The 20,086-nt window shown below is 46.1% G+C and overlaps 1 protein-coding gene across 1 annotated transcript in view; it reads right to left on the reverse strand.

Annotated features, from left to right (window-relative positions):
• Nucleotides 1-17,955, reverse strand: part of LOC124718730 — a 28,214-nt gene extending 10,259 nt beyond the window's left edge. Inside the window, exons 1-3 of the mRNA XM_047244347.1 lie at nt 17,917-17,955; nt 13,316-13,548; nt 7,591-7,755 (exon numbers count right to left, since the gene is read on the reverse strand). Coding sequence (XP_047100303.1) covers nt 7,591-7,755; nt 13,316-13,548; nt 17,917-17,955 — 437 coding nt within the window. The remainder of the gene's footprint in view (nt 1-7,590; nt 7,756-13,315; nt 13,549-17,916) is intronic.
• Between the last annotated feature and the right edge of the window lie 2,131 nt (nt 17,956-20,086).

Consider the following 20,086-nt stretch of genomic DNA (forward strand, 5'->3'; position numbering starts at 1 on the left):
AAAGATAAGAGAGATTAGGGCTCGTACAGCGGCATATAGGCAGTCATTTTTCCCTCGTTCTGTTTGGGAGTGGAACAGCGAGAGAAGATGCTAGTTGTGATACGAGGTACCCTCCACCACCCACCGTATGGTAGATTGCAGAGTATGTATGTAGAAGTAGATGTAACAGAAGAAGCTTCGAATGTGGATAATGAGCTAAAGCTGCTCTATGCTGGAAATATAGCTGTAGTGTAACATCCCATTTCGTTGGGAACTGCCAAGGAGTACTCTTAGGATCTTCCGAAAATGGAAGATATTCATGTGAGTATAGAGAGGAGAACTACACTACTGGTCATTAAAATTGCTACACCACGAAGATGACGTGCTACAGACGCGAAATTTAACCGACAGGAAGAAGATGCTGTGATATGCAAATGACTAGCTTTTCAAAGCATTCACACAAGGTTGGCGCCGGTGGCGACACCTACAACGTGTTGACATGAGGATAGTTTCCAACCGATTACTCATACACAAACAGCAGTTGACCGGCTTTGCCTGGTGAAACGTTGTTGTGGTGCCTCTTGTAAGGAGGCGAAATGCGTACCATCACGTTTCCGACTTTGATAAAGGTCGGATTGTAGCCTATTGCAATTGCGGTTTACCGTATCGCGACATTACTGCTCGCGTTGGTCGAGATCCAATGACTGTTAGTAGAATGTGGAATCGGTGACTTCAGGAGGGTAATACGGAACGCCGTGCTGGATCCCAACGGCTTCGTATCACTAGCAGTCGAGATGACAGGCATCTTATCCGCATGGCTGTAACGGATCGTGCAGCCACGTCTCGATCCCTGATGGGGACGCTTGCAAGACAACTACCATCTGCACGAACAGTTCGACGACGTTTGCAGCAGCATGGACTATCAGCTCGGAGACCATGCCTGCGCTTACCCGTGACGCTGCATCACAGACAGGAGCGCCTGCGATGGTGTACTCAACGACGAACCTGGGTGCACGAATGGCAAAACGTCATTTTTTCGGGTGAATCCAGGTTCTGTTTACAGCACCGTGATGATCGCATCCGTGTTTGGCGACATCGCGGTGAACGCACATTGGAAACGTGTATTCGTCATCGCCATACTGGCGTATCACCCAGCGTGATGGTATGGGGTGCCATTGGTTACACGACTCAGTCACCTCTTGTTCGCATTGACGGCACATTGAACAGTGGACGTTACATTTGAGATGTGTTACGACCCGTGGCTCTACCCTTCATTCGTTCCCTGCAAACCTCTACATTTCAGCAGGATTATGCACGATCGCATGTTAAAGGTCCAGTACGGGCCTTTCTGGATACAGAAAATGTTCGAAAACTGCTCTGGCCAGCACATTCTCCAGATCTCTCACCAATTGAAAACGTCCGGTCAATGGTGGCCGAGCAACTTCTCGTCACAATACGCCAGTCACTACTCTTGAAGAACTGTGGTATCGTGTTGAAGCTGCATGGGGAGCTGTACCTGTACACGCCATCCAAGCTCTGTTTGACTCAATGCTCTGACGTATCAAGGCTATTATTACGGCCAGAGGTGCTTTTCTGGGAACTGATTTCTCAGGATCTATGCACCCAAATTGCGCGAAAATTTAATCACATGTCAGTTATAGTATAATATATTGGTCCAATGAATCCCGTTTATCATCTGCATTTCTTCTTGGTGTAGCAATTTTAATGGCCAGTAGTGTGTTATTTTAAGTTAATTGAGCTACAGTAGAGCAAAACCCTGTTGCCACGTTTCCGTTTGTGCAGAGCCAAGAATAAAGGTAGGAGCTGTAGCTCCTGTGAGCATTTGCCGAGGTGGGCATACTATCCTGTGCAGCCACTGATGGAAGGTGTTATGGTGGCCCGCCAAGGAATAACCAAAGAGTCTGCATTAGCAACGAACGTTATGTAAAAAGTAATTTAATGGACTTACTCTACTGTATACGGACCAGAGAGAAGGAGGAACCGTATGCTCATTGTAAAGTACATTGCGTTAATGGTTAATCTGACAATATGTGGTTGGAGTGATGGAACTCTGACTATGATGCTTTACATTGTTTAGGCAGCAAAATAAACTCTTTTTCCAGCTAATTAATGAAATCTTCAGGGAAGAGGATCCGAGCACAGTGAAGAAGATTATTAACTGGAACTGAGTAGCAGGATCAGCTCTATAAAATAGATTTACAGGCGACTGTAGTATCCAGAAGATATTAACAAACAAATCGAATCTAAAAAAGAGTTTTGTGCTATTCTGGGAGGATGTATGTATGTGGTAGGTTTGACATCTCCCTGTGGACGCTTGGTACGTGGTGGCTGGCACTCCAAAAAGACTTTAATGGTTTGTAGTGGAATGGTATGAGGAAACTGAAAAGAAGTGATAACGAATGAACACAAAAGAAAATTAATGTGAGCTTCAAAACATGACAGACAAGAAGAAAAACTCAATACACTCTTAAAAAAGTGGACAGTTTTGAACATCTTCACATCATACTAAGTAACTAATGCGAGTATAGAACAAGAGCTACTAAACAGAACTAAGAAAGAGATAAGTATGAATATTAAAATGTGTATTTAGATTGCATTTAAGGTACCAGATACAGTATATGGTATGGACGGATCAGCACCACAAAAGAAATATGTACGTAGGATTATTGCCACATAAAAGAAGTTTATGAGGAGAGCAGTAGGAAAAACCAGGAAATATGGAGCTAAAAATGAAATGACTCGAAAAAAACTGAGCAAAATAAAGCAATGAATGTGTTGGTTGAGAAGCATCAGTTGTTATCAATCAGCCACCATACGGTTCAGACTGGACCCCATCCTATTTTCATCTGTTCCCAAAACTTAAAGAACACCTTTGAGGACTTCATTTTCGTAGTGATGAAGTGGTGCAAGCAGAGGTGGTGGAACTTTGTTCATGGACAAGATGACTATGTCGAGAAATATATGTAGACAAGAAGAAAAAATATATGGAATGTTAATACAGTTTGTTTTATTTACAAAGCTTTAAAAATCTTCACGTGAGAAATTCTAAGCTATTTCTTTTAGCAAGCCGTCGTAATATTATTACATTGTAACGACAGAACTGCTGAAATGAGCCGGCCGGGGTGGCCGAGCGGTTCTAGGAGCTACATTCTGGAACTGCGCGACCGCTATGGTCGCAGGTTCGAATCCTGCCTTGGGCAAGGATGTGTGTGATGTCCTTAGGTTATTTAGGTTTAACTAGTTCTAAGTTCTAGGGGACTAATGACCTCAGAAGTTGATTCCCATAGTGCTCAGAGCCATTTAGAGAAGTTTCTGTCCATGCATCAGCACGGCTTTAGAAAGCATTGCTCCTGCGAAACGCAACTAGCCCTTTTTCCACATGATATCTTGCGAACCATCGATGAAGGGTATCAGACGGATGCCATATTCCTTGACTTCCGGAAAGCGTTTGACTCGGTGCCCCACTGCGGACTCCTAACTAAGGTACAAGCATATGGGATTGGTTCCCAAGTATGTGAGGGGCTCGAAGACTTCTTAAGTAATAGAACCCAGTACGTTGTCCTCGATGGTGAGTGTTCATCGGAGGTGATGGTATCATCTGGAGTGCCCCAGGGAAGTGTGGTAGGTCCGCTGTTGTTTTCTATCTACATAAATGATCTTTTGGATAAGGTGGATAGTAATGTGCGGCTGTTTGCTGATGATCCTGTGGTGTACGGGAAGGTGTCGTCGTTGAGTGACTGTAGGAGGATACAAGATGACTTGGTCAGGATTTGTGATTGGTGTAAAGAATGGCAGCTAACTCTAAATATAGATAAATGTCAATTAATGCGGATGAATAGGAAAAAGAATCCCATAACGTTTGAATACTCCATTAGTAATGTAGCACCTCACACAGTCACGTCGATTAAATATTTGGGAGTAACATTGCAGAGCGATATGAAGTGGGACAAGCATGTAATGGCAGTTGTGGGGAAGGCTGATAGTCGTCTTCGCTTCATTGGTAGAATTTTGGGAAGATGTGGTTCATCTGTAAAGGAGACCGCTTATAAAACACTAATACGACCTATTCTTGACTACTGTTCGAGCGTTTGGGATCCCTATCAGGTCGAATTGAGGGAGGACATAGAAGCAATTCAGAGGCGGTCTGCTATATTTGTTGTAGATTTGATCATCGAGCGAGTATTACAGAGATGCTTCAGGAACTCGGGTGGGAGTCTCTAGAGGAAAGGAGGCGTTCTTTTCGTGAATCGCTACTGAGGAGATTTAGAGAACCAGCATTTGAGGCTGACTGCAGTACAATTTTACTGCCGCCAACTTATATTTCGCGGAAAGACCACAATGATAAGATAAGAGAGATTAGGGGTCGTACAGAGGCATATAGGCAGTCACTTTTCCCTCGTTCTGTTTGGGAGTGGAACAGGGAGATAAGACGCTAGGTGTGGTACGAGGTACCCTCCGCCACTCACCGTATGGTGGATTGCGGAATATGTATGTCGATGTAGATCTGGTGGTGCACAGGCACTGCAGCAGCTGCTACCACGGCTGAGGACAACAGGCGTCACTGGGTGTGACTTAGGCATTGTTGCATTGTGACGTCAGCTGTGTTTATACACACAGTGTGCCTTGAGACCAGCCAGGGTACCCTATAAGGCTGCTTGATTAAACATCTGTCAATGCTACCACTGTTTCACTGCACGCACTCCCTCAACATTTCTCTCGCCCATCATGAGGCATAGTGACTCAGAAAGGCGAGCGCCAAAGGAGCATAAAACACGATTCATCTGCAAAGGCCAACTGTCGCCAGTCAGTGGATATCCAGTTGTGGTATTGCTGCGCAAATTCCAGCCTTCATCATTGAAGAATAGCTGTCAGCATGGTTGCATGGACCAGGCACCTGCTGCTGAGACCCATACGAAGCAACGGTTGCTCAACGGTGATTGAGGAGACACTGCTGGCATCCCTTAGGTTCATCTGGATGGCACTTGCTCAACAGTTGCGTATCTATTCGCACACACACATCTCCACAGCCGTCATTCACCTGTCGTGGCTCGCCAATTTCCTTGAACCCAGTTTTGGATAGTGCCATTTTGCCGTGCATGGTATTCTTTAACCGTGGTGACACGTGAACACTTTACAAACCAAGCCATTTCGGAAACATCTCCAACCTCGGCCAAAACGTCAACGAAGAAGCCCTTCTGGACATCAGAGAAGCCGGCCGGAGTGGCCGAGCGGTCCTAGGCGCTACAGTCTGAAACCGCGCGACCGCTACGGTCGCAGGTTCCAATCTAGCCTTGATCATATATGTGTGTGATAGGTTGGTTAGGTTTAAGTAGTTATAAGTTCTAGGGGACTGATGACCTCAGCAGTTAAGTCCCATAGTGCTCAGAGCCATTTGAACCATTTTTGAAAATCAGAGAAATCGCTGCATTTCTGCATTACATCAACAACTGCACTGTTTTCCACACAGTCCACCTGACTCCGTTTATTGACCCTCCACTGCTATTTTTGCCATCTGTGAGTTGTTATTGTACATTAACAGCAAATATAGGTGGTGGTCATGTCAGTGTGACTGGACCGTGTAGGTCGAACAAGGGATATTGAATGTATCCAGAGAAGGGCAGCATGAATGTTAACAGGTTCGTTTGGCTTTCAGAGATGCTGGAAGAACTGAACTGACATGTGCTTGAGGATTCAGTTATCCTACAACAGCCAACTTATAACCAGTTCTACGTGTATAATCTAGGAATTAGTAAAAATCCCTACATATCTTTCTCATAGCGACCATAAAAATAAGATTAAACTAATTACAGTACGCACAGAGGCATTTAAACAGCAACTCACCGAGTAATGCACAGTATTGATTTAGATACCGAAAATAATGAAAATGCTGAAACGCACCTTTGTTATGGGGTTAAGAGATTTAATATGGGGACAGGCTTCCGTACACAATGGCTAATTAATGAAGAGTGATTGTACCATACCAACTGTCAATGACCAATGACCTCAGCAGTTTGGTCCCATAGGAACTTACCACCACCAACTGTCAATTTAGAGCTGGTGTGGGACTGTAAATTTCTCTTACATGACCTGTACTTGGTCTTTTTCGTACTTACCATTTTTCAGTGCACATCGATTTGGCTGAAATCTGGATAGTTATTCGCAGAAGCTAAATTATTAACATTGTAATTACAAATGTTACTCACAACTTTTAAAAGATACAACACTGTGTTTTAGTTTACGACATCTGTAGAGCTGCTCAAATAATGTAATCTATATAAAACAGTCATTCCAGAATGAATTTTCACTCTGCACCGGTATGTACGCTGATATGAAACTGAGAGGGGAATGGAGTCAGAAGCAATGGAATCAAAAGACAGAGCACATAGTGGAAATGAAAAATACAGAGAGTGGAGACCATACATAGATTGGGGAGGCGGGGAGGGAGGTTTTGACCCTTCCAGACCTGCGAACTATAACACATAGGTATAGGGGAGGTCGTATTTTGGAGCAAAATTTTAAATACATATGTGTAGGGGTAAAAGTAAGTTGAACCTCCCAGAATTTTTGATCTCCCAAGATATGGTGGAGGCAGTGGCATTGAGAGTGAAAGACAAAAAGAGACAGGGTATGTGGGAGAGGAAACAGTGGCAGTGGGATACACTGCGAATAAATGGGAGAAAAAGGAGACTGTGGGTAAAAGATACATATAGACAGGGAGATGCTGAGTATGAAAGCGTAACTACAAAGAGAGACTGGGTAAAAGAATTTACAACAAAGTGCGGATTGTTCGCTTGCCAAAATATTTGTTAAGCAAGACGCAATCAGTAGTGAGTGAGGTAACTGGTTCCCCATGTTTCTGTCGAAGTCTTTTAAAGAGGAATATTCGCATTTTTTGTGCTCCAGCAGAAGTATTTTTCCAGTGGTAATTGATTACTTGGGTAACTTATAGCCAAATTGGGTAGGATATAAAATGCAGACTGGTAACAGCTAGAAAAGTTTTTGTATAAAGGTGATGTTTGACAACATCTATTACAGGTGTGTTAGCAAGTCTTTTTAAAACTTTTTCTGGAGTGTAGCCTTATATGGGAGGCCAACGGTTCATATGAATAGAGAAGTAGAGAATACAAGCGTTTGAAATGCGGTGCTACAGAAGGTTGCTAAAGATTTGATAGGTAGAAGAGAACGAAGAGGTTCAGTATCGAATTCGAGAAGGAAATAAATTTATGGCCCAACTTGACTAAAAATGGGTTCAACTGATAATACACATTGTGAGAGATGAAGAAATAGCCCACTTGATGGTAGAGAAAGTGTATGGGACAAAACTTGTAGAAGGAGCCCAAGGTTTGACTGTGGGTGTCAAGTTCAAATGTATATACTTTGCAGTATCTATTTAGAGATGAAGAGGCTTGCACAGGGCAGGGGAGAACTGCATCAAGCCAATATTCAGACTGATGACTACAATGTCGAGGAGATTTATGGAATACCTCAGTGGGACACTAACAGACGAGGGCCGAGCAGACACCCAACAGCTCCACTAGGGATGGCTTCTGAGCTCCTGCCTTCACCCTACGCAACGCACGCTGAGCTTACCTGGAGTAGTTGGCCTGGAGCAGTTCCACAGTGACTGGTGGTGGCAGCTGGCCCGCCAGCACGGCGATGACGTCACACACAGTGGCAGGGTGGTTGGGGTAAGCCTCACCGTACTGGCCCATGCGGTTCAGCAACTCTGGCAGCCAGATAACGAAGCCGTTGGAACTGCAGGATAGTGCACAGGTGAGAAATGATTCGTGAATGAGTACCTGCTTGTTTCTAGCTCACACTTTTCACAACTTGCTTTTATGAAGAATGGGTCAATATGAGCAGCCAGTCATGAATTATGAACTCGAAAAAATGAAAATTGTGTAATGAATCTCTTGTTTATTTGGGTGGTACACATCTGTAGTGCTGGTATGCAGTGATATCCCTGCACATTGCAAGTGGAACTGAAACCAAACACAGCAGACAAAGTTAAATTGCTGAGGCGAGAGGCTATGGTCGATGTATTAAAGTATTCCTAGATGTTTTGTCTTTGACTGCGAGAGATACCTTCAGAGTAAAACAGTGACTAGACTGTTTTACCTCTGAAGAGGTCTCCCGCAGTTAAAGATGAAATGTCAGAGAATATTATACCTTTATACGTGTTATACGTGAATCATGGTCTCTTAGCCTGGAAGTTTCACCAGATAAATATAACTTACTAAATCAGGAGGCACAGTCGCTACTCTGAAAAAAATTCTGGTTCCTAACCTATATTAAACACCTTGTGTTGTGGTAGCTTAATACTTACTTATGAAACTTCCTGGCAGATTAAAACTGTGTGCCCGACCGAGACTCGAACTCGGGACCTTTGCCTTTCGCGGGCAAGTGCTCTACCATCTGAGCTACCGAAACACAACTCACGCCCGGTCCTCACAGCTTCACTTCTGCCAGTACCTCGTCTCCTACCTTCCAAACTTTACAGGAGCTCTCCTGCGAACCATGCAGAACTAGCACTCCTGAAAGAAAGGATATTGTGGAGACACGGCTTAGCCACAGTCTGGGGGATGTTTCCAGAATGAGATTTTCACTCTGCAGCGGAGTGTGCGCTGATATGAAACTTCCTGGCAGATTAAAACTGTGTGCCCGACTGAGACTCGAACTCGGGAACTTTGCCTTTCGCGGGCAAGTGCTCTACCATCTGAGCTACCTCAGGCTGTGGCTAAGCCGTGTATCCACAATATCCTTTCTTTCAGGAGTGCTAGTTCTGCACGGTTCGCAGGAGAGCTCCTGTAAAGTTTGGAAGGTAGGAGACGAGGTACTGGCAGAAGTGAAGCTGTGAGGACCGGGCGTGAGTCATGCTTCGGTAGCTCAGATGGTAGAGCACTTGCCTGCGAAAGGCAAAGGTCCCGAGTTCGAGTCTCGGTCGGGCACACAGTTTTAATCTGCCAGGAAGTCTCATATCAGCGCACACTCCGCTCAGAGTGAAAATCTCATTCTGGTAATATTTACTTGATTATAATGGTATTTTTGAAGCAAAAAGAAACAGTATCACATTTTCGTGCCCACAGGCTACAATCTGAAAACGGAAACTCTGATGCAGAATAGAAAGGACTGCCAGGAACCGCAGATTTGTCTGTCTCTGCCTTCGTTCCAAACAGAACATTGTCTCGACTCAACATCATACAAATTTAAAAATCGCTGACATTCAGTTCTTGTGTGATCACTGTACTGGAATGTTGCACCTAAAGATCTCGCCGAAGAATTCTCTCAACACTTTGCTCCCATCATTGCACAGCAGCTGCAGCTGTAGATTTTGATGCAAAGCGCTCTGAATTTGGTTCAGGTGAATCTCTCGCATCAGCTACATTTCTCAGTTCTGTGATGATGAAGGAACAGTCAGAAGATTTAAGTTTAAATGCAAACCTGTTTGCCTGTCGATTGGAGCCAAAGTGTGAACCATTTTGTGATGTGAGAGTGCATCGTCACATCATGTGAAATCTGACACAAAGCGAACACTGCAACAGTATCAGCCAATAGCCATTTCAACAAACTCCTCGGAACTGAAACGATGACCCTTCAAAGGCCAAGGTGTGGCTGCCAGAGAAAATCGTATGTATACGTCAGATCAGTATTATTGCTGGTATCACGGTATTCCCTGTTATGCATAGCTGTGACACTTGAAGATTGGAAAGATTGGGGACATTATTGTGCTCCAACAAGAATATATGTACCGGCAGAAGTAGAGCTGTGAGGACTGGACGTGAGTCGTGCTTGGGTAGCTCAGTTGGTAGAGCACTTGCCCGCGAAAGGCAAAGGTCCTGAGTTCGAGTCTTGGCCCGGCACACAGTTTTAATCTGCCAGGAAGTTTCATAACAGCGCACACTCCGATGCAGAGTGAAAATATTCTGGAAACATCCCCAAGGCTGTGGCTAAACCATGTCTCTGCAATACCCTTTCTTTCAGGAGTGCTAGTTCTGCAAGCTTCTGTAAAGTTTGGAAGGTAGGAGACGAGGTACCAGCAGAAGTAGAGCTGTGAGGACTGGGCGTGAGTCGTGCTTGGGTAGCTCAGTTGGTAGAGCACTTGCCCGTGAAAGGCAAAGGTCCAGAGTCTTGGCCTGGCACACAGTTTTAATCTGCCAGGAAGTTTCAAGAATATATGTGTTTAACGTCCAAAACTGTTGCTGGTAGACAGGGGCTATTAGCAGGAACCTGTGCTTACAGATCCAGTGTTCACCATATGATATGAACGGTTCAATTCAGGATGGGAAGTTGTAGGGCCGAGATGCTCCATTCTTCTGGTGTGCTGGACACTAAGAAATGATTGAGTCTTGCGTTTTCTTCTGGCAGTGTCAATGTAGATGTACATGAAAGACCCTCAAGGACCACGCTCATTGATATATGTGAATACTGAGTGAATGCAGTGTTAGTGATTCTCTAGTTATGGTTATCAGCGATCAGAAGGGCTACCTGTGACCCCTTCTGTTTTCACTCTACAGGCTGTAACTGCCAATGTTTAGAGATGAGTAGTGTTTGCATCATTCACGCTAGGGTAGAGCCATGCACTGGCGACGAGTAAGAAACACTGGCAAATGTGTCACTTGCTGTGTAATCATAACCATTAAGTGCTGTCTGGTAGCAGGACTGATCACACATTCCTCTGGCCAGCCTATATGCAAGAGGACTCTGGTCATGCATTCCTCTGGCCAGCCTATATGCAACAGGACTCTGATCATGCATTCCTCTGGCCAGCCTATATGCCACAGGACTCTGATCATGCATTCCTCTGGCCAGCCTATATGCAACAGGACTCTGATCATGCATTCCTCTGGCCAGCCTATATGCAACAGGACTCTGATCATGTATTCCTCTGGCCAGCCTATATGCCACAGGACTCTGATCACGCATTCCTCTGGCCAGCCTATATGCAACAGGACTCTGATCATGCATTCCTCTGGCCAGCCTATATGCAACAGGACTCTGATCATGCATTCCTCTGGCCAGCCTATATGCCACAGGACTCTGATGACACATTCCTCTGGCCAGCCTATATGCAACAGGACTCTGATCATGCATTCCTCTGGCCAGCCTACATGCCACAGGACTCTGATCATGCATTCCTCTGGCCAGCCTATATGCCACAGGACTCTGATCATGCTTTCCCCTGGCCAGCCTATATGCAATAGGACTCTGATCATGCATTCCTCTGCCCAACCTATACGCAATAGGACTCTGATCATGCATTACTCTGGCCGACCTATCACAAGGATATCGCCGGGCACAGCTACTCTCTTATCATGAAAGAGTCAACTGGAGAATGTCATGTTGCTCTGTTGTCTTGAACGATGAGAGTAGGTTCTGCTTGTATGCGAACAGTGGATGTACACATGTATTGGGTATACCTGGGGAGCTGCCTATTCCAGAGTGCACAATGTGCAGGTTCCACACCAGGTTTCATGGTTTTACAAGTCACAGTGAGAAATGGTGTTTTCGTACGGCAAAGAAAAAATGGTAGAGATATGGTGTGAAAGTGAATCAATGAATCCTCCGCCACGCAATAATGAGTGAATTGTGGAATAGTCATATAGATATAAACTACTGGCCATTAAAATTACTACACCAAGAAGAAATGCAGCTGATAAACGGGTATTCATTGGACAAATATATTATACTAGAACTGACATGTTCATGCAGTTTGGGTTCATAGGTCCTGAGAAATCAGTACCCAGAACAACCACCTCTGGCCGTAATAACGGCCTTGATACGCCTGGTAATTGAGTCAAACAGAGCTTGGATGGCGTGTACAGGTACAGCTGCCCATGCAGCTTCAACACGATACCTCAGTTCTTCAAGAGTAGTGACCTGCGTATTGTGACGAGCCAGTTGCTAGGCTACCAGTGACCAGACGTTTTCAATTGGTGAGAGATCTGGAGAATGTGCTGCCCAGGGCAGCAGCTGAACATTTTCTGTATCCAGAAAGGACTTACAGCACCCGCAACATGTGGTCGTGCATTATCCTGTTGAAATGTAGCGTTTCGCAGGGATCGAATGAAGGGTAGAGCCACAGGTAGTAACACATCTGAAATGTAACGTCCACTGTTCAAATTGCCGTCAATGCGAACAAGAGGTGACCGAGATGTATAAACAATGGCACCCCGTACCATCACGCCGAGTGACACGCCTGTATGGCGATGACAAATACACGCTTCCAATGTGCGTTCACCGCGATGTCGCCAAACACGGATGCGACCATCATGATGCTGTAAAAAGAACCTGGATTCATCCGAAAAATGACGTTTTGCCATTCGTGCATCCAGGTTCATCGTTGAGTACACCATCACAGGCGCTCCTGTCTGTGATGCAGCGTCAATGGTCTCCGAGCTGATAGTCCATGCTGCTACAAACGTCGTCGAACTGTTCGTGCAGATGGTTGTTGTCTTGCAAACGTCCCCATCTGTTGACTCAGGGATCGAGACGTGGCTGCACGATTCGTTACAGCCATGCGGATAAGATGCTTGTGATCTCGACTGCTAGTGATACGAGGCCGTTGGGATCCAGCACGGCATTCCGTATTACCCTCCTGAACCCACCATGTTCTGCTAACAGTCATTGGATGTCGGCCAACGCGAGCAGCAATGTCACGATACGATAAAGCGCAATCGCGATAGGCTACAATCCGACCTTTATCAAAGTTGGAAACGTGATTGTACGCATTTCTCCTGCTTACACGAGGCATCACAACCACGTTTCACCAGGCAACGCCGGTCAACTGCTTTTTGTGTATGAGAAATAGGTTGGAAACGTTCCTCACGTCAGCGCGCTGAAGGTGTCGCCACCGGCGGCATCCTTGTGTGAATGCTCTGAAAAGCTAATCATTTGCGTATCACAGCATCTTCTTCCTGTCGGTTAAATTTCACGTCAGTAGCACGTCATGTTCGTGGTGTAGCAATTTTAATAGCCAATAGTGTAGATGTACTGGCTTGTGTCATAAAACGAGCGTTTGAGTCAGTGAGACACGTGAGAACATGTTCCATAATCTTGGACTCTGGAATTGCGTGCACACAGGGCTTATCACATTTGAATGAAACGTCAATGGGACACTAATATCGACCAGGTCTTCAAACTGTACTGGAGCGTAATGCACGCTACTCTTACAGACTCGAATAGTCGAGTAGCTTAAAGCCGTGACATTTACGACAAAAATTGATGAAGTCTTCGTGATGCAATAGGGCCTGTTAGTTACCTGCCCCCTGGACTGGATCATACACTTACGACTACGTTAACTGGAGGCGACACCCACCTGGCGTAGAGCCCGAACTGAATGAAGCAGGCGACGACGGTGTAGAGCAGGTACGGCGGCTTGAACAGCGGGAACGTCTGCCTCCACATGTGGCGCGCGATGGCCAGCGGCGACTTGGTGTTGACGCCCACTGGCGATGACGTCAGCGCGTCCCCCTGCAGGGCCGCCACCTGGACACAGGCACGGGCGGCGAGGTCAGAGGCGTCCCAGCGACACACGACTTCGTCTACCGGCTGATCAAAAAGTCAGTATAAATTTGAGAACTGAATAAATCACGGAATAATGCAGATAGAGAGGTACAAATTGACACACATGCTTGGAATGACATGGGGGTTTATTAGAACCAAAAAATACAAACGTTCAAAAAATATCCGACAGATGGCGCTTCATCTGATCAGAATAGCAATAATTAGCATAACAAAGTAAGACAAAGCAAAGATGATGTTCTTTACAGGAAATGCTCAATATGTCCACCATCATTTATCAACAATAGCTGTAGTCGAGGAATAATGTTGTGAACAGCACTGTAAAGCATGTCCGGAGTCATGGTGAGGCATTGGCGTCGGATATTGTATTTCAGCATCCCCAGAGATGTCAGTCGATCACGATACACCTGCGACTTCAGGTAACCCCAAAGCCAATAATCGCACAGACTGAGGTCTGGGGACCTGGGAGGCCAAGCATGACGAAAGTGGCGGCTGAGCACACGATCATCACCAAACGAAGCGCGAAAGAGATCTTTCACGCGTCTAGCAGTACTTTTTTTTTTTTTGTTCTAATAAAATCCCATGTCATTCCAAGCATGTGTGTCAATTTTTACCTCTCTGTCTACATTATTCCATGGTTTATTAATTTTTCAAATATATACTGACTTCTTGATCACGCGGTACATCTACACTCCGCGAGCCACCTTACGGTGTATGGCGGAGGGTACTTCTAGTACCAATATCTCTTCCCCTCCTTCTCTGCTCCATTCGTGAATGCTGTATTGGGAGATCGACTGTCAATAATCTCTAGTACAGTGGTTCCCAACCTGGGGCCTGATTACCTCTCCGGCCGGAGTGGCCGAGCGGTTCTAGGCGCTACAGTCTGGAACCGCGCGACCGCCACAGTCGCCGGTTCGAGTCTCGCCTCGGGCATGGATGTGTGCGATGTCTTTAGGTTAGTTAGGTTTAAGTAGTTCTAAGTTCTAGGGGACTGATGACCTCAGCAGTTAGGTCCCATAGTGCTCAGAGCCATTTTTTGAACCTGATTATCTCCTGAGGGGTAAAATGAAATTTTCTGAGGGGTAAAAACTAAAAGATTCGTTTCTGTTTCAGTCACGAAACTAATTTATTTTCAAAAGGTCGTCACAATTTTCTAAGACTCTAAAGTTATCAATAAATACTTTTTCTCAGTTAGTAGCATTAATGCGGTAGAGGTCATAGGTTTCTCATATAGTCCATCCTCTAGACACATATCTCGCATTTTGTGCCGCATATCCCTGATGATAAAAGTGAGCCATATACATAAGCAATGCTAAACATCTGAGAAAACTGTCTTCTGCAAGTTTCAGATAGTACCTGCAGTAGTCCAGAAATTGCTTTATTACTCGCTTCGAAACAGATATATAAATTAAATGTAAACGTAGGCTTCCGTTTGAGGCCGCATTGTCGTCTATAAAATTCCGACGTTTCGGCGACTGTTGCAAGGCGCCATCCTCAGGGTGTATTGCTAACGCCTGAATGAGCACTAGTTTGGATACTAATATACTATGAAGGAGTGCTGTCATTGGATGTGAGCTTGCGGAGGAAGGGTTGTGGAAGTTCATTGTATTGCCCTTTGCATTGCGTGTTGTCATTGGTGGAAACAGGCGTTTTCCGTTGGAGTTTCCTTTACTGCTTGCCCATTGGTGGAAATCGGCGAATAGGGAACTGAGCGGCGATTACAGCGTAGCGTTGTTTACTAACTGCCTGGTGTCGAGTAGGGCGCGTCAGCACTCTGTGTACCCTCCAAAGCTGTGCCTAACGCGCCCCTGTTGCTCTGCGAGAGCTGTCCTTCTGCAGAGCTGTCACTGCTGGCAGCCAAGACGCCGGGAGTCGGTGCCCGTCTTCTCTATTCACATTGTCGGGTCGCTTGGCTATTTCTATAGTCTCTCTGATCTTCCTCCTCAAGCTAAACGACTTTTTCGCCAGTACGCGGGTCTCTCGAATTTCGATCTTCATCCTGAATTGACAGTACGACACAGAAGATACTTCATAAGAGCTACTATACTGCTGTAAGCACTATTATTATTATTATTATTATTATTATTATTGTTGTTGTTGTTGTTGTTGTTATTACTGATACTATCAGTGGCTATGGTCAGACACAAAGCATTAACAGAAGAAGTCTTCCAATTTCTGCTAGTTCAGAAGTAAGGCGTGCAGCAACCTAATGATTTACGTACAGTAATTATAGTGCACACATCTCAACTTGGTTGATTTTAAATGGCATTGCAGTGTGCAGGTCCAGCAAGTGCCACAATGGAGAGGAGTAATGCAGGGGAAGCATGTTTGGTAACACGTGTCTGCCCTCACTGTGGATTTTTACCTGAGAAGGCGTTGTGGGTAGCACTAGCGATGCAGCTAGAATTCCTTCGTCGTTCATTCTAACACACACACACACACACACACACACACACACACACACACACACACAAACACAAACACAAACAAAATATGATCCATCTTTCATCATTTTAAAAATAAAAGTGTTCCAAGAAAGGTCTTTAATCCAGCAGTTTAATTAAGTGCTAAAGTTGGTGATAATGTGGGGGAGGTGGGGGGGGGGGCAGACGGAAGAGGGGGGGGGGGGGAGGATGCCGGGGGTACTAACTAATGTCTAGTTGCACTCAGGGTAAAGGTCTAAGAAAGGCTGGGATCCACTGCTCTAGTATTAGCTCTGATTTCTCCGATTCTCTCAAGGCGGTTAATTCATGAGATGTATGAGGGAGGAAATAATAAAATTACATTATGGCTGCCAGTACTGTCTAATTTGTATCCAGCTCACCATCGTCGAAAGGCAGCTCTCTACAACCATTGCCGAGTTTCTAAAAATGAATAAATCCCTCTTTGTGAAGACTTACTCTCGTTGCATAGCAAACGCCTCAAATCCGGAAGACCAACATATCAAGCAAGAGTGCAAATGCTCTCCACGGGGTTCAGCCACGATTCTTAGTGGAAATGTGTGACGTAAACCACGGAAACCCAGAACTTACTGACAACCCAACTGTCAAGGTTCCAGGCTTTCAGCGTCCTGTGGAAATGTAGGTACAGTTGAACAGCTATCAGGCTGAAGAAGGGATGAGAAGATACAAAATGCACAAGTGAGGCTTTTTGATTCATAGTATGTGTGGTGACTTTCAGACAACGAGCCACTTTAAATGAGTGTCCTATAAGATGTTTCCCCAGTGGCATCGAGAATGTGCGTGAAGTATCCAATTGGGCGCTTCACTGGATAGAGTCTTCAGACATTCCTGTGTAGTCTGAGAAATTTAATGTTTATAAACTGAAGCAGCGAAGAAACTGGTATAGGCATGAATATTCAAATACAGAGATACGTAAACAGGCAGAACACGGCGCTGCGGTCGGCAGCGTCTATATAGATAACAAGTGTGTGGCGCAGTTGTTAAAAACACGACGGTTGCCATCTACGCGGATGACACAGCCATCCTTGCGCAAGGCTGGAAACCATCAAACATTAATAACGGACTACAGACAGCACTCAGAACCGTCGAGCCTTGGTTGGAGAAGTGGCGTATTAAAGTAAACGTCGACAAGTGAGAGGCAGTTCCGTTCACTCGCAGGCCGAAATTACTGCACAAACACCAAAACTGCAGACCAATAACACTACATGCAAGCCCAATACGCTTCACTGCGAAAGTCAGATACCTCGGTGTTTGGCTAGACCGGAAGCTTACATGGGGGGACCACATACAACACATGACCAACAGGGCAAACGCGATGCTCAAACTGTCCTATGCTCAAGAGGAATAGTACACTGAATAGGAGAGTGTCCAAGACATTACACATGACACTGATTAGACCGCTGATGACATACGGCAGCTCCCGTCTGAGGATACGCAGCGTCCACAAACCTAGACCGCCTCCAGAAAATACAGAACAACGTATTACGTATCATAAGCAATGCTCCCCGATACACACGGACAGCGGACCTTCACCGAGAATACCGATTGGAGACTCTCCAGGAGGTATTCAAAAAACTCGCCAGACGACTGTACAAGAAATCAAGTCATTCGAACAATCCTCACATCCTACACCTGGGCAGCTACGGTCACAACCATAGATGGAAACACAAGCGCACAAAGACACTCCTTAGGGACTAACCTTCTAACTTCGTAACTACACAAACGACACAATGAGGCGAGCCTCTGCACATTAGCCACTGACTAGCTTGCTAGCTGAGCCTCTGCCATGAGAACTGGCAATCGCAGGGAAGCCATACACACTGACAGTTCCTTTGAGGACCATCAAACTGACAAACCTACAACGACATGGCTATGCCACAGCGGCAGCAGCAGCAGCAGCTGGCCCAGGAGACATCGTCGGCCCAGCGCTCACCTCCTCCACAGGACTGATCATTCCATGACAATCTGGCATTGCTTTTATGGTACTGATGCATGATACCCAACCGCTAACATGACCTTACCTTGCACGATCTGTCGCACATATCTAGAAACCGGTACTGCCTGTACTACCCAACCTGACACTGTCGCAGAGGTTTTTTTTCCCTTGACACTTGCCTTGGCACTTTCCGGGGTGGCCGAGCGGTTCTAGGCGCTACAGTCTGGAACCGCGCGGCCGCTAGGGTCGCTGGTTCGATCCTGCCTCGGGCATGGATGCGTGTGATGTCCTTAGGTTAGTTAGGTTTAAGTAGTTCTAAGTTCTAGGGGACTGATGACCTCAGAAGTTAAGTCCCATAGTGCTCAGAGCCATTTGAACCTTGGCACTTTTTTTCCTCTGCCCTTTAAACCGCTCTTCTTTCAAGCTTGATTCTGTCGAGCTTTTTCGACCACTTCTATCACCCAGATGCGCCCGTATTAATGGGTAACCTTACCCAGGCGTACGGATAACATCGCAGTTCCTCGCTCCTGCGATCTCCTCGATTCTAAATACTAACAATGCAGAGGTGACAGTAGACCTTTTGAGTTGGTCACCATGCTTGTGCGAGCGTGTAGGGGCTCACACCTGACGCAGTTGTTAGATCGATTACTACTGCTACAGTGGCAGGTTATCAAGGAGTTTGAACGTGGTGTTATAGTCGGCACCCGAGCGATGGGACAGAGTATCTCCGAGGTAACGATGAAGCGGGTATTTTCCCGTATGACCATTTCACGAGTGTACCGTGAACATCAGGAATCCGATAAATATCATATCTCTGACATCGCTGTGGCCGGAAAAAGATACTGCAAGAACGGGACAAATGACGACTATAGAGAATCTTACAATGTGACAGAAGTGCAACCCTACCGCAAATTGGTGCAGACTTCAATGTTGGGCCATGAATCATTCAACGAAACATCATCGATATGGGCTTTCGGAGCCGAAGGCCCAGTCGTGTACCCTTGATGACTGCACGACACAAAGCTTTACGCCTCGCCTGGGCCCCTCAACACCGACATTGAACTGCTGATGACTGGTAACATGTTGCCTGGTCGGACGAGTCTCGTTTCAAATTGTATCGGGCGGATGGACGTGTATGGACGTGTATGGACAACCTCATGAATCACGGACCATGCATGTCATCAGGGGACTGTTCAAGTTGGTGGAGGTTCTGTAACGGTGTGGGGCGTGTGCCGTCGGACTGATATGGGACCCCTGACACGTCTAGATCTGACTCTGACGGGTGACACGTACGTAAGCATGTTGTCTGATCACCTGTATCCATTCAAGTCCATTGTGCAGTCTGACAATTCCAGCAGGACAATGCGACACCCCACACGTCCAGAATTGCTACAGAGTGGCTCCAGGATCACCCTTCAGAGTTTAAACACTTCCGCTGGCCACCAAACATTATTCTGCATATCTGGGACGCCTTGCGACGTGGCATGGAAGCAGCGAGGCGTTGGTAGGTCGCTGCAGTGAGTTGGCACCAAATCTGCACACACGTAATTCCCGTAAATTACGGGGAAGGGGGTGATGAGCTCTGACGCCACGTTCAATCACATCCCAGATGTGTTCTATTGGTTTCACATATGGCGACATGGGGGGGACAGCACATCAACTGGAACTGGCCACTGTGTTCCTCGAACCACTCCATCACACTCCGGGCCTTATGACATGGCTCATTACGTTGTTGAAAAATGCCACTGCCGTCGGGAAAGGTGGTCGTCATAAAGGGGTGTACGTGGTCTGCAACGAGTGTACGATGCTGCTTGGCCGTCATGGTGCCTACTGGACCCATGGAAGCCCACGCGAATGTTCCCCAGAGCATAGCGGGACCGCCGCCAGATTGTCTCCATCGCGCAGAACATGTGTCGAGGAGGTGTTCCCCTGGAAGGCGACGGATTCGTACCCTGCCATTAGCATAATGAAGAATGTTTCGTCATCAGACCGTGCAAAGCTCTCGTACTGCGCCATCGTCCAGTGCCCATTCCAGCCGTAGTTGTCGAAGTCGTCGTGTCGACATTGGCACATACACGGGTCTTCGATTGCGGAGGCCCATCGTTAGCAATGTTGGGTGCACTGTGTGTTCAGACACACTTGTACTCTGCGCAGCATTAAAGTCTGA

The sequence above is a fragment of the Schistocerca piceifrons genome, chromosome 10 (genome assembly GCF_021461385.2).
Source record: "Schistocerca piceifrons isolate TAMUIC-IGC-003096 chromosome 10, iqSchPice1.1, whole genome shotgun sequence".
In the NCBI taxonomy this organism is placed as follows: Eukaryota; Metazoa; Arthropoda; class Insecta; order Orthoptera; family Acrididae; genus Schistocerca; species Schistocerca piceifrons.